General features: G+C 40.0%; 1 protein-coding gene and 1 non-coding gene across 2 annotated transcripts; both read right to left on the minus strand.

Annotated features, from left to right (window-relative positions):
- Positions 1-3,836: 3,836 nt before the first annotated feature.
- LOC140842199 (small nucleolar RNA R71) lies at positions 3,837-3,943 on the minus strand. Its single transcript, XR_012120331.1, has one exon. It is a non-coding gene; the product is annotated as a small nucleolar RNA R71 (small nucleolar RNA).
- A 9,328-nt stretch (positions 3,944-13,271) lies between these two features.
- Positions 13,272-13,895, minus strand: LOC140840689 (uncharacterized). Its single transcript, XM_073207862.1, has 2 exons — positions 13,875-13,895; positions 13,272-13,649 (listed from the first exon to the last, which is right to left on the minus strand). The coding sequence occupies exons 1-2, from the start codon at positions 13,893-13,895 to the stop codon at positions 13,272-13,274; spliced, it is 399 nt and encodes a 132-aa protein (XP_073063963.1).
- Between the last annotated feature and the right edge of the window lie 1,905 nt (positions 13,896-15,800).

Raw genomic sequence — 15,800 nt, forward strand, 5'->3', positions numbered from 1 at the left:
CTTTGGTCGACCAAAGCACATGCTTTGGTCGAGTTGTGCTTTGGTTGGTCGACCAAAGCACCCAAAGCACAAGTGTTGTGCTTTGGTCGACCAAAGCACATGGGTGGCACAACACACTGCTTCCAAAGCACAAGTGTTGTGCTTTGGTCGACCAAAGCACAACACATGTGCTTTGTTGTGCTTTGGTCGACCAACCAAAGCACAACTCGACCAAAGCATGTGCTTTGGTCGACCAAAGTATACCATGAATTGTATGCTTTGGTCGACACACATATGTTGTGCCACCCATGTGCTTTGGTCGACCAAAGCACAACACATGTGCTTTGGGTGCTTTGGTCGGTCGACCAAAGCACAAAGTGACCAAAGTCCATGCTTTGGTTGGTGCTTTGGTCGATCTAAGTGTGGGTGTGTGAGTCGACAAAGTTTGTGTGTTGGTCGATCTTTTCTTCTTCAAATCACCAGTCGATCGAGAACAGTGATATTTTCTTAATTTTTTTTTTTCAAATGGACTATATTGCAATTGTTATGATGGCATTTCAGTAATTTGGTGGAATCTCTTTATTGATCTTCAAATGAATAGTGATCCTCCAAAAATAGAGGATCATTGTTGCAGTCTCTAAAATGGAGAGGGTTGGTGCTCCAACCCAACTCCAAATGCAATCTCCATTTTAGAGACTGCAACAATGATCCTCTATTTTTGGAGGATCACTATTCATTTGAAGATCAATATAGAGATTCCACCAAATTACTGAAATGACATCATAACAATTGCAATATATTCCTTTTGAAAAAAAAATTAAGAAAGTATCACTGTTCTCCATCGACTTGTGATTTGAAGGAGAAAAGATCGACCAACACACAAACTTGATCGACTCACACACCTACACTTAGGTCGACCAAACCACCAACCAAAGCATGGACTTTGGTCGCTTTGGTCGACCAAAGCACGTGCTTTGGTCGACCGACCAAAGCACCCAAAGCACATGTGTTGTGCTTTGGTGGACCAAAGCCCCAAAGCACATCACATGTGTTGTGCCACCCAAAACACTTGTGATGTGCTTTGGGTGGCACAACACATGTGATGTGCTTTGGGGCTTTGGTCCACCAAAGCACAACACATGTGCTTTGGGTGCTTCGGTCGGTCGACCAAAGCACATTTGGTCGACCAACCAAAGCACAACTCGACCAAAGCATGTGCTTTGGTCGACCAAAGCAAGATACAAAAGTATTTTGCTTTGGTCGACCAAGATAAAGCTTGGAAGTGGGTTGGTTTTGTTGATCAAACGTTGTTTTAATTTTTTAATGAATTAATTATAATTTATTATTTATAATAGTTATCAAATGGAACTAGTGAACAATTTAATGACAAAAAAATACATAAAACAATTTATTACAAACACTTATTATAGACTTAATTTAAATTGATAAACATGTGATATTTTTAGACATAAAAACGTAGACAATACTAAAAGTGACGTATCACCAACAATAAAAAAAACACACAACAACAATAAAGATAAAAATATTTTTAGTTCATTGCAATCATGAGAGTAAATTAGTACTGTGGAAGGTCGGACTCGGATGGTGAAGTTCCTCCGAGGAACTCCCCAAACGGTGTAGAATTCCCGTCAGAGCCATCCGCCGTCTCCATTCTTTTCTGCCAAATTTTTTGTTGTTCTTTTATCAAGTATGCACGGACTGATTCATCAACGTACATAGGGTTCATCCTTAGTATTTTATTTTCTTCTTTAAAAGCCATTATCGCATTCCTTTGTTTCTCAATATCAATGAGCTGTTGTCGATGTACCTCAGCATTCTTGATAGGACTCGTTTTTACGTGTTTTTAGTGTTGGTTTTGAGTCGCATTCATGCATCATATTAGTTTGTTTAGTTTAATTTTGCATCTTTTTAGCATTATTTAGCATTTGACTGACCTCGTATATTTTGTGGTGATTTTGTAGGAATTGAACCAAAAAAGTGGGAGAAACTTGGGCATAATGTCGAAGAGGATTCGCTAGGGCGGTCAAAAGTGACCGCCCCAGCGAGCATTGTGGTCTGCCGAGGATTTTTGCGCTAGTGTCTCGCTAGGGCGGTCACCCAGCGAAACCTGGGATATGATCGAGGAAGTTTATTCGAGGACCACTCGCTAGGGCGGTCAAAATATACCGCCCTAGCGAGAAGCGAGATTGAGAAAGATTTGTTTCCAAATTTTGAGGGACTCTATCCTACACCTAAACCTAACACACGAGATCAGCAGCCGTTTTTCACACTTTATCAGACTTTTCATCATTTTTCTTGGAGACGAGGCTAGGAGCAAAGGAGATTTCGAAGACCTCGAGATTTCCACGCGTCGTGGCCGTCACCCGTCGTCATCTTTAGTATTTTCATTATTCAGTATTTGATTTCTTACATTGATTGTGGTTTTTATCATGAATTTCAGTAGCTAAAACTCTAGATTTGTTGGGATTTGAGGGGATCCTACCCCGTACTCGTTGTTTAACATTATTTCTCGACGTTTTATTAGTGATTTGTTTATGCTATTGTTCTTTCTTATTTCAATCGAAGCCTAGCTAACTTCCTTTGATTATTTCATGTTGTTAATGATTTCGATAGAATAATTAACAATACGATCAAATAGTATAAACCACAGATTTACAATTTTAGTAGATATACGGAATTTGGTACGTGTCGATAGTGATAGTTCACCCGGATGAAAGCTAGTGGATTCCATAGAATGTAATGCAATCTTGAACTGTTAAATATTTGAGGACACTTGAGTACTGTATGTTTTTGATTAGTATTAATATAGCTCGACAGAGTATATTAATTAGTCTAGGGAATTCCGTCGAATGCACGAGTAAAAGTCGAGTGTAGTTAGTTAAACACGAGTGGTAGGTGAACTGATAATTTCCCAACAAATTCATTTCTCATTTGATTTAATCCAAATTAATCATTGCTCTCTTGAATACATTTTCTTTGCATTTTAATTATTTGAATTGTTTATTCTATAGTTCAATCATCAAATCAATTTATCGTTGCTAAAGGAATTTTACTTGAACATAAAAAGAGTGTGACGCAGTCCTCGTGGATCGATACTCGTATTCACTTACGTTTATTATAACTTGACTATTGTGCACTTGCGATATTTAAATCGAGCTTTCTTTTACAAAATAAATTTTGGGACTATTCACTGTGCAAGTTTTGCTCGATCAAGTTTTTGGCGCCGTTGCCGGGGACTGTTGATTCACAAATTTTTATTTTTCATTTAAATTCTTTAGTATTATTTATTTTATTATTATTTGATACTCTCATTGTGTTGCAGACTTTTCTTGTGGTGCATGCGAAGATCACTCGAGTTTAAGCTTGAGCCTTTTGACCCCGAGATCGAACGCACAGCTAGACGTCGACTACAGCAGCAAAGAGCGAAGGAAAGAATGGAAGGCGATCAACAAAGAGAGGAGCCAAGGCGTATACCGATGTTGGATTATGCACAGCCGTCTCTCGATGGAGCACGTCCGAGCATCGTTAGACCAGTCATCCGAGTCAATCAGTTTGAGATCAAGCCAGCTATCATTCAGATGATTCAGAACACTGTCCAATTTGGGGGAAGTGCACTTGACGACCCTAATTCTCATATAGCTGACTTTCTTGAAATTTGTGATACTTTTAAGTTTAATGGCGTGTCTGATGATGCTGTTCGTTTGCGTTTATTTCCATTTTCACTAAGAGATAAAGCTAAGTCGTGGTTAAACTGTTTGCCTGTAGGGTCTATTACTACATGGGAGGATATGGCAAAGGCATTCCTAATCAAGTACTTTCCTCCGTCGAAGACTATGAAGCTTAGAGCCGACATTACTACTTTTGCCCAATATGAGCAAGAGTCACTTTACGAGGCATGGGAGCGCTACAAGGACTTGTTGAGGAGATGTCCACACCATGAGCTGCCTCTTGGGTTAGTTGTTCAAACTTTCTACTACGGTCTGCTTACTCCTAACCGTACTATGATAGATGCTGCTGCCTGTGGTAACTTACTGAGAAAGACGGCGGAGGAAGGATATGAGTTATTGGAGGAGATGGCTGCTAGTAGCTATCATCCTCAGTCTGATAGGCATAGACGAGGTGCTGGAGTTAATCAAGTTAATGATTTGTCGGCGGTTTCAGCACAGTTAGAGGCTTTGAATAGAAAGATTGATGGGATGAGCATGAGTGGGTCGGCTATGCGTCTGCAAGAAATTTTCTGTGATAAGTGTGGGGGCGAGCATGATGTGCAGGATTGCCAAGATGGCAATCCATTCTATGTGCCTGAGGGAGCACCGGTAAAACAAGTGGGATTCCAGAACCGTCCTAGAAATGACCCTTACTCGAACACATATAATCCGGGATGGAGGAATCACCCAAACTTTTCATGGGGAGGTCTAAACAACCAAATCGCCAACAAAGAGGTCCACCATATGGGATGCACCAAGGATTCAAGCCAGAACCGTCTCGGGAGGAGAAGTCCAATTTAGAGCAAATGATGACTAAATTTATTTCTGCAACAGAGACGAGATTTCAGAACCAAGATGCATCCATAAAGGGGTTAGAGAATCAAATTGGACAATTGGCTAAGTTGATTGCTAACAGGGAGCAAGGAGCTTTGCCAAGCAACACGGAAACTAACCCAAGAGAACAATGTGAAGGCGGTGGAATTGCGTAGTGGAAAAACACTCGAGTCTAATGAGGAAAAGACCAAGCACGGTGAGGATGAGGTGGAAACTCGAGGAGGTAAGTCTTCTAACTCTACATCTACACCTATTGCACAAAATAAAATTGTTATCCCTCTACCTTTTCCTGCAGCAATGAAGAAAGCTAAATTAGATGCACAATTTGGTAAATTTCTTGAGATATTTAAAAAACTGCATATTAACATTCCTTTTGCTGATGCTTTATTGAATATGCCAAGTTATGCAAAATTCTTGAAAGATATCTTAGCAAATAAGCGGAAGCTAGAAGATCATATGATGGTGAATTTGACTGAAAATTGCTCCGCTTTAGTTCAAAACAAGATGCCTCCTAAGCAAAAAGATCCAGGGAGTATCTCTATACCTTGCATTATTGGTGACATTAATTTTCATAAAGCTCTATGTGATCTTGGTGCGAGTATTAATCTGATGCCTTTTTCTGTGTTCAGGAGACTGGGATTAGGTGAACCCAAGCCAACCAGGATGTCGTTGCAGCTGGCTGACAGATCTGTCAAGTATCCACGTGGGATTATCGAAGATGTTTTGGTGAAAGTGGATAAGTTCATTTTTCCTGCAGACTTTGTGGTGCTTGACATGGAGGAAGATTTAGAGATGCCTTTAATCCTAGGGAGACCGTTTCTGGCTACAGGGAAAGCACTGATTGATGTTGAGGAGGGGAAATTGAGACTGAGAGTTGGAGAAGAAGAAATTATTTTTATGTTTTCAATACTCTCAAGCACACAATGCACAATGATAGTTGCTTTCGTATTGATGTCTTGGATTCTCTTGTTTGTGATTTTGTGCAGGATGGATTGAAAGAACCATTGGAGGCCACTCTCACTACTGAAAAGCAGGCGGACGAGCTAGACGAGGAAAAGATGGAGATGGTAGCTCATTTGAATACCATTCCACCTTGGAGAAAGCAAGTGAGGCTTAGACTAGAGGAATTGGGAGACAGAAAAGATTTAATGCCTCAAAAGTCAAGCCTAGAGGAGCCACCTACTTTGGAGCTCAAACCACTACCTCCACATCTCAAGTACGTATATTTAGGAGAAAATAATAAATTGCCTGTTATTATTTTCTCTTCTTTGACAGATGATGTGGAGAGTAAGCTCTTGGGAGTCCTCAAGGAGCATAAAGGGGCGTTCGCTTGGAAGGTTTCAGACATAAAAGGGATAAGTCCTTCGATCTGCATGCACAAAATTCTGATGGAAGATAAATACTCACCTCTAGCACAACCACAAAGGAGACTCAATCCAAAGATGCAAGAGGTAGTAAAAGCTGAAACCATTAAACTTTTGGATGCAGGTATTATCTATCCTATCTCTAATAGTGCGTGGGTAAGCCCTGTACAATGTGTGCCTAAAAAGGGTGGGATTACTGTTATTACTAATGAAAAAAATGAGTTGATTCCCACTAGAACTGTTACGGGTTGGCGTGTGTGCATAGATTATAGGAAATTGAATGATGCAACCCGTAAAGATCACTTTCCCTTGCCATTTATCGATCAAATGATTGAACGATTAGCAGGTCATGAATTTTATTGCTTTTTAGATGGATATTCGGGATACAATCAAATCACAATTGCACCTGAGGACCAAGAGAAAACTACTTTCACTTGCCCTTATGGTACTTTTGCATTTAGGCGTATGCCCTTTGGTTTATGCAATGCACCTGCAACATTTCAAAGATGCATGACCGCTATCTTTCATGACATGACTGAAAATTTCCTTGAAATCTTTATGGATGACTTTTCTATTTTTGGCTCCTCATTTAATGAATGTTTAGAGAATTTGAACTTGGTGTTAGTTAGATGTGAGGAGAGCAATTTGGTGTTGAATTGGGAGAAGTGTCATTTTATGGTTCAAGAGGGGATTGTGTTAGGACACAAGGTATCGGAGAATGGAATTGAGGTTGACAAAGCCAAAGTGGAAGTAATCAAAAACTTACCCCCACCTTCATCAATAAAAGGAGTTAGAAGTTTCCTAGGGCATGCTGGTTTTTATAAGCGTTTCATTAAAGATTTTTCCAAAATTGCTTAACCTTTATCCTCTTTGTTGATGAAAGATGCTGAATTTAATTTTGATTCTACTTGTCTGCATGCATTCGAGATACTCAAGGAAAGTTTGGTGACAGCACCTGTTCTGACTGTCCCTGATTGGGAGCTACCGTTTGAGGTGATGTGCGATGCTAGTGATACAGCTGTTGGTGCGGTGTTGGGTCAAAGGAAGAACAAGGTATTTCATACCATCTACTATGCAAGTAAGACTTTAAATGATGCTCAATTGAATTACGCTACTACTGAAAAGGAATTGCTTGCTATAGTATTTGCTTTCGACAAATTTCATTCGTACCTTGTTCTGTCTAAAGTAACTGTGTATACAGATCATTCTGCCCTAAAATACTTGCTTGCTAAGAAAGATGCGAAACCTAGGTTAATTAGGTGGATTTTATTATTGCAAGAATTTGATCTCGAAATTCGAGATAAAAAGGGTGTGGAAAATGTAGTTGCTGACCACCTGTCTAGGCTTGAGTATGTTAGAATTAAGGGCAGTGACGATGATATAGATGACTGGTTTCCGGATGAACAATTGCTTGAGATGAAACTTTGTCCATGGTATGCAAATTTCGCTAACTTTCTTGTCACAGGCACACCTCCACCAAACCTATCGTTTCACCAATGAAAGAAATTCTTTTCTGACGTGAAATACTATTTTTGGGAGGAACCGTTTTTGTTTAAAATTTGTGCAGATTACATGATAAGACGGTGTTTTGCGGAGGAAGAGTTTGATCGAATTCTCAACCAATGCCATGACCGTGAGGTAGGTGGTCATTTCGGACCAATAAGGACGGCATCCAAGGTACTTGAAAGTGGTTTCTATTGGCCAACTCTTTTTAAAGATGCTCGTTCTTATGTGCTACATTGTGATAAATGCCAGCGGACAGGTAACATCTCTAACCATCACGAAATGCCTTTAAATAATATCATGGAGTGTGAGGTTTTTGATGTGTGGGGGATAGACTTTATGGGACCGTTTCCTAGTTCTTTCACGAAAAAATACATCTTGATTGCGATGGATTATGTGTCTAAGTGGGTAGAGGTGGAAGCGTATGCCACTAATGATGCTCAAGTGGTCCTAAAATTTTTAAAGAAAAACATTTTTAACCGATTTGGAACACCACGAGCAATCATTAGTGATGGTGGCACGCATTTTTGCAACAAACTATTTGAAAAACTTTTGAGCAAATATGGTGTCACACATAAGATATCTACCCCCTATCACCCCCAGACGAGTGGTCAAGTGGAAGTGTCGAACCGAGAGATAAAGCGAATTTTGGAGAAAGTGGTAGGTGTCAATAGGAAAGATTGGTCGGTGAGGTTAGATGATGCTTTGTGGGCGTATCGTACTACTTTTAAAACACCTATAGGCACTACACCATATAGGTTGCTTTTTGGTAAAGCATGTCCTCTACCAGTCGAATTAGAGCATAGAGCATATTGGGCGACCAAAGCACTAAGCTTTGATTTTGCTCTTGCAGGTGAAAAACGATTGCTGCAGTTGAATCAGTTAGATGAGTTTCGGGGAAGAGCTTATGATCTTGCACTATCTTACAAGGAACGCACCAAACGAGCCCATGACAAACACATTATAAGAAGGGAATTCAAAGTGGGTGAAGCGGTGTTGGTATACAATTCTCGCTTACGACTCTTTCCGGGCAAGCTAAAGTCAAGGTGGTCAGGACCATTCACTATAGCCAAGGTGTTCCCATCGGGTGCAGTGGTGTTGCATGATGGCAAGGAAGGGACATTTACTGTGAACGCGCAAATATTGAAGCACTATATCGGTGGCACAATTGAGCCACAAATTGGAGTCACTCGGCTCCATGACAGTCATTGAGGACATGGGTGAAAAGTCGAGCTCTAGACTATAAATTGAGAACTACTTCTACTCCTTATATTGATTTTGATTATATTTTTTTAGTTATTAATTGCATCATTTGCATTTAGGTAGTTGCATGGCATTGCATTCAATTGTTTTTTCCCGAACACTTCTCGCTCGGGCGGACAAAACTGACCGCCCCAGCGGGTACTCATTTTTTTAAAAATAAGTCTTTTGCGAAAACTTTTCGCTAGGGCGGGCGAAATATACCGCCCTAGCAAGTCGCGCAGAGTAAAAATGTTTTTTCCCCGAAAACTTCTCGCTCGGGCGTTCATTGTTGACCGCCCTAGCGAGTCGCACAGATTAACAAAAAAAATATATATATTTCCGAAAACTTCTCGCTCGGGCGGTCAGTTTTGACCGCCCTAGCGAGTCGCACAAATTTTTAAAAAAACTTTGTCGGCGAGAACCCCTCGCTAGGGCGGACACAATTGACCGCCCTAGCGAGTCGCACAGATCATAAATATTTTGTCGGCGAGAACCCCTCGCTAGGGCGGACACAATTGACCGCCCTAGCGAGTCGCGCAGAATATAAAAACTTTCCCCTTCTCTTTTCTTCTCCACTTCGAACCCTACTCTTTCCTCTCCAAATCTCGGCGCCCCCTTCCCTCTTTTGTGCTCAACACTCATTTATTTGGTGATTTTTCAGGGTAAAGACTCCATCTTGGTCCATACCCTCCACAAGGAAGCACTTAGGCTACAAGATTTTCTTCTCCGGTCATCTTCCACAGATTCCGGTGAGATTCTCCAGCGACCTTCAACAATTCTCCGGCGGTTGGATACTTGTGCTCTTCTCCAATTTCCCACAATGGCACCCAAAAGATCTAAGGTAACTCACGGTGCTTCTAGCTCTCGGTCCACTCCGTCTATGTTTGTGAATGATAATGCTAGGGAGAGATATGAAAATGCTAGACTACATAGGAAACCAATCCCTGAGCGAGGATTTAGCTCGTCTATTATCCATCATTTTGCGGAGTTCCTAGTAGCAGGAAGAGGGTGGACTGCCTTTGTGGCACAACCGAACGCAACAGTGGTTCCGGTTGTGCGTGAATTTTATGCCAATGCTCCGGAGGGGAATGAGCACAAGGCATTTGTGAGGGGACGTCTAGTCCCGTATGATTCCCATACTATCAATGACATGTTGGGTCTACCGCCGGTGGATGATTCGGTGTTTCAGGCGTGGGTGCTTAACCCGGATTATGATTTGATTATTCGCACACTCTGTTATCCGGGCACCATGTGGAAACAACCGGGGACGTATACGGTTTTTCTTGAAATTTTTTTGAAAGTGGACGCGTCATTGTGGTATGCGTTTTTGTCTAAGAGATTGATGCCGGTCGGTCATATGAGTGATGTGCAGCGTGAGCGGGCGGTTGTTCTTTATGCCATCTATACTGGGATGGTGATTGATGTGGGCAGGCTCATTTTCGGACAGCTTAACATGTGTATAAACAGCAGCAATTTGGCTTTTTACTTTCCGACGATAGTTACTGAGCTGTGTGCCCGAGCGGGGGTGATATTTGCAGATGATGATGAGTGGTTACCGCCGATGAGAGCCATTGATGAGGCTCTTTATAGAGCGAAGAGGGAGAAAAGACAGGCTGAGCTGCCCGAGGAGGTATTTTTCGATTATGGGGGAGCAGCTCAACCACCTCCGGCCTTAGGACATGCACCACCACTTCCGCAGCCACGCCGCCGTGCCATGCGAGATCGCATCGACGAATTGGGCGCTTGGGCCACTTATCAGACTGAGTACCAGGCCGTTAATCAAGCCCACATTCAGAACATCGAATACCTGGTGCAGGGGATCTCAACCCATTTGGGCATCGACACGTCCGGACGGCCACCTACACCAGCATACCTGCCACCCTTCCAGTTTCAGTACCATTATCCTATGCCCCCAGCGGCTGAAGAGGGAGTCCCACCGCCTGAGAATGAGGAGGAGGACGATTTCTGATTAGGGGAGTTTACTGTTTCCCCTTTCTTTTTATTTTGCATATTCTATCTTTGCATTTACATTCATGAGTTTTTTATGTTTTTAGTGTTTGTTTCGTTTTGTGCACTGAGGGCATTGCACAACTCTAGTATAAGGGGGGTAGATTGTTATGTTTGCTTAGTTAATTGGTTTTAAATTGTTGCATTTCTTTTATTTGGTGTCGTTTATGGTGAGAAGACGTAGTGTATGAGCCAATGATGATGTTGAATTGATAGTATACAAAAGTATTGATTGGGTCACCTCATGAATGGTACTCTTGATTGTTAAAGCATGAATTTTGGCACAAAATTGAACTTTTTGAGCACATATGTGTGGGGACTAGAATTTTGTAGGAATAATGGTGAAATTTGAAAGTTTTGTGTGGTTAACTTGAAAGGCATCATTTATGAGTTGATTTAGCATGTAAACCCGTGAAAATAAGTCACTAATTGGGACCTTGAATGAGAACATGTGATTTGCCTTGAACTCTACATATACCCCCTTTTTCAATGCACTGAATTAAAATATCATACTCCTAACCAGCTGTAATCCAAAGTATATATTCTTAGCCTAGGGAGTACACGTGTGAAAATTGTGCATCAAAAAAAATATATCGAAAAAGAAAAAATTGGTGGAGATGTAAGGTGAGGGGGAGCCGAAATAAAAGGAATGAAATTCTATTCCTGGGCTAAAAGTTGGAGATGTAAGGAGACGAGGAAATTCAGACGAAAAGTCTTGACGATTGCACAATGAAAATGATCGGTGTACTCCCGACTGTTAGCCACTTGAGCTTACTTTCCTTCTTTTCGACACCCTTCTCTGCACTTAAGAATCGAATAAAGTTCAAATTATGGTTAGTGATAAATGGACACGGGGGTGCATGCTAGTGAGACTTGTATTGAAGTGCTAATTGAGTGACTCGCATGATCGGATGATTGATCTATTTGAAGTACGAATGACTAGACCCATCATGACACACACGCACGTTCAAATTAGTGTCGAGATTTATGTGTAGATGAGAATGAGTATTCGTTTGTGATTTGACTTGATTATGATTTGTATGTGGGAAAGTTCATTGAGGCATGAGCATAACAGTTGTTAACTCACCATTGACATTTACTTGTGTTGGTTATTTCATGTTTAAGTATTTTGTGTTTGTTTTGTTAGTTTAGAATCTCGTGCTTTAACATATTTTGCTCGAGGGCGAGCAAAAGGTTAGTATGAGGGGGTTGATAGGACTCGTTTTTACGTGTTTTTAGTGTTGGTTTTGAGTCGCATTCATGCATAATATTAGTTTGTTTAGTTTAATTTTGCATATTTTTAGCATTATTTAGCATTTGACTGACCTCGTGTATTTTTTGGTGATTTTGTAGGAATTGAACCAAAAAAGTGGGAGAAACTTGGGCATAATGTCGAAGAGGATTCGCTAGGCAGGTCAAAAGTGACCGCCCCAGCGAGCATTGTGGTCTGCCGAGGATTTTTGCGCGAGTGTCTCGCTAGGACGGTCAAAAGTGACCGCCCCAGCGAAACCTGGGATATGATCGAGGAAGTTTATTCGAGGACCACTCGCTAGGGCGGTCAAAATATACCGCTCTAGCGAGAAGCGAGATTGAGAAAGATTTGTTTCCAAATTTTGAGGAACTCTATCCTACACCTAAACCTAACACACGAGATCAGCAGCCGTTTTCACACTTTATCAGACTTTTCATCATTTTTCTTGGAGACGAGGCTAGGAGCAAAGGAGATTTCGAAGACCTCGAGATTTCCACGCGTCGTGGCCGTCACCCGTCGTCATCTTTAGTATTTTCATTATTCAGTATTTGATTTCTTACATTGATTGTGGTTTTTATCATGAATTTCAGTAGCTAAAACTCTAGATTTGTTGGGATTTGAGGGGATCCTACCCCGTACTCGTTGTTTAACATTATTTCTCGATGTTTTATTAGTGATTTGTTTATGCTATTGTTCTTTCTTATTTCAATCGAAGCCTAGCTAACTTCCTTTGATTATTTCATGTTGTTAATGATTTCGATAGAATAATTAACAATACGATCAAATAGTATAAACCACGGATTTACAATTTTAGTAGATATACAGAATTGGGTACGTGTCGATAGTGATTGTTCACCCGGATGAAAGCTAGTGGATTCCATAGAATGTAATGCAATCTTGAACTGTTAAATATTTGAGGACACTTGAGTACTGTATGTTTTTTATTAGTATTAATATAGCTCGACAGAGTATATTAATTAGTCTAGGGAATTCCGTCGAATGCACGAGTAAAAGTCGAGTGTAGTTAGTTAAACACGAGTGGTAGGTGAACTGATAATTTCCCAACAAATTCATTTCTCATTTGATTTAATCCAAATTAATCATTGCTCTCTTGAATACATTTCCTTTGCATTTTAATTATTTGAATTGTTTATTCTACATTAGTTCAATCATCAAATCAATTTATCGTTGCTAAAGAAATTTTACTTGAAAATAAAAAGAGTGTGACGCAGTCCTCGTGGATCGATACTCGTATTCACTTACGTTTATTATAACTTGACTATCGTGCACTTGCGATATTTAAATCGAGCTTTCTTTTATAAAATAAATTTTGGGACTATTCACTGTGCAAGTTTTGCTCGATCAATTCTCCATCACAACCACCATTTTCTCAGTACATTTGGCCATGGTGGAGATGTCCTTCAAGTGTTCTTCAGTAGCTTTTCTTTTGGCTTTGGCCTTTTTTATGCCAATTGAACGCTGAGAACTCTCTCCTGACGGATTATCTTCATCCAGGTTTATTGCAAACCCAGATAGCCCTGGAGAATTGGGTGTCGGTGATTCGGTGTTGGGAGAATAGTCAGACTTGGATGAGTCGATACTCCCGTGGTTTGGTATGAAATTAGGTAAAATAGCGTTTGATGACCTAAACTTCTCTTGGTCCTTAAGCAAAGACCATACATGATCCAACCGCCAAGTCGACCCAGCTGATTGCTTAAATAAGGCGTTTGCTTGATCCAACTATAATAAGGTATGAATTGTATCTTAGTCACATAAAGTAAAAAAAAAATATAGTTTCACAGAAATATGATAAAAAAAAAATTAATTACTCACAATGTCTTTCTCAGAAGCACCACTTGGACGGCTAAGTTCCACCTGGCTAACAAATGAACTAAAGTGTAAGGCCCGAGATTTAATTACTGTAATCAGACGTTGATTAATTGACATGATTGAGGTTATACGAACTTGAATAAAGAAGCAGGGCATCGTTACATTATAAGCCAAGATGTTGAACCGAACATCTCAAGATGTTGGGCCGAACATCTCGCGCCCGAGCGGTAGAAAAAAACCTCCCGAGCGCCAATTTTACTTCTTGGACAGAATGTTTGGCGCCCGAGCGGTAGAATATTACCGCCCGAGCGCCAGGAGATGTTCAACTGAGTATCTCGAAAGAAAATTCCGCGCCCGAGCGGTCAAAATTAACCGCCCGAGCGCCGCTTGCAAAATATGGAAAATCAGCCACGTATCGTGGCATGCAAGTGGTATATATATATAGATATATATCCTTCATATTCCTCAGAACAAAAGGAAGAAACGAGGAAAGGGAAGCACGAGAAAGAATTGAAGAATTCTTACGCCTTTAGATTTCGATCCGCCCGTCTGATTTTGAATCCAACTTCAGTACCGAGTTCCTATTGACGCAGGCTACAACTGGATGTAAGTTTTGTTACGTTTAGACACGAGTTGAAATTATGCTATTGTCAGAATCAAATATGAATCATATATGGTGTTTCTGATACAGTAGACATTGTAAAATTGAAGTCAGATTGAAGAACAGAATGTTTTTGTCATTGTTATGATTTTCAGAGTTGAATTGATTGAGATTTGATATCAGAGTTGTGTTGTTACTGATTTTAAGTGTACCGATATGGAGCTTATAAATGGTATTGATACTGATTATGAATTCTGGTAGTATCTCTGTGATGTTGAGATTGACGGGGTTATCAAGATTGTATTGTTATGCTGTCGAAACATCAGTTGATTGAGATTGATCAGATTCAGTAATGATTTCGAGTGTATCGTGATATCGTTGATATGAATAAGATTGTACATTGTTCCGATATGGATCAGATTATGTATTGATTTGAGTATTGACCAGAATAGGTTTTGAATTGAGTTATATACTGATATTGTCATTGCCAGGCTGGGTATGGACAGATTGGAATACAAGACTTCGTCTTCGTCAGACCGGGAAGACAGAGGTATAATTCATGTTTTGTTTTGGGAAGACACAACTCAAATGAGATTCAATTTGAGTTTCCCAACAAAATCATATACTAGAATTGTTGTTTATCTTTTGATATGATTTTGATTTGTTTATAGACTTATATTCATATCTCTTGATATGATGATGTCTTGTTTATAGATTTATATTCAAGCATTTGTGATAGGAGAGTCATTGGCAGACTTGCCAAACTAGACGTTCGGTGGTATCGACGCTTCGGATCAGAGTCACTCCGATTGTAGACATTCGATACAGACATGACCGATGTAAGGTCCAAATTTAAGGCGACGTAATCCAACTGCATGCAAATCTAAAAATTATGAAAAATGAGTAATTTATTCTAATTGCTATTAAATTATGTGACATACATGCTTATTATGATTTTTATTGTCACTATTGCATGAAAATACATTTTTAAAAGTTTATTCAGGTGACGATCGAGGAACGGAGACCGGGGGCTGAAAAATGTGAAAAAGGTGTTAATTAAATAATTAATTTTAATTATTTAATTTAGGGGAGTTGTTTTCTTATTCTTTTGAAATCAAGAATTTTTTAAAGTGATTTTATACGCCGGGACTAATTTTTATCGGTGTTGGAATTTTTTTAACAAAAACTCGATCTTTTAGAAGTCCGGCTATTTAATTCACTAATTAATTTTTTTTATGAAAACTTTTTGACTTTTATTTAAGTCTAGCTTGCACTAGTGGGCTTAATTAAATTTATCTAGCCTTAAGCCTTTTTATCATTTAGTTAGCATATTAAAGTGAGATTAACCTAAACCTAACACTCACTCTCACGCCTCACACATCATACACGCCGCACAGAATTTAAAAAAAAAAAAAAAGAACCGCAGATCTTTCCTCGGCCAGCTTCACCTCTCGGCCGTG

The sequence above is a fragment of the Primulina eburnea genome, chromosome 9 (assembly GCF_022965805.1).
Source record: "Primulina eburnea isolate SZY01 chromosome 9, ASM2296580v1, whole genome shotgun sequence".
Lineage (NCBI taxonomy): Eukaryota > Viridiplantae > Streptophyta > Magnoliopsida > Lamiales > Gesneriaceae > Primulina > Primulina eburnea.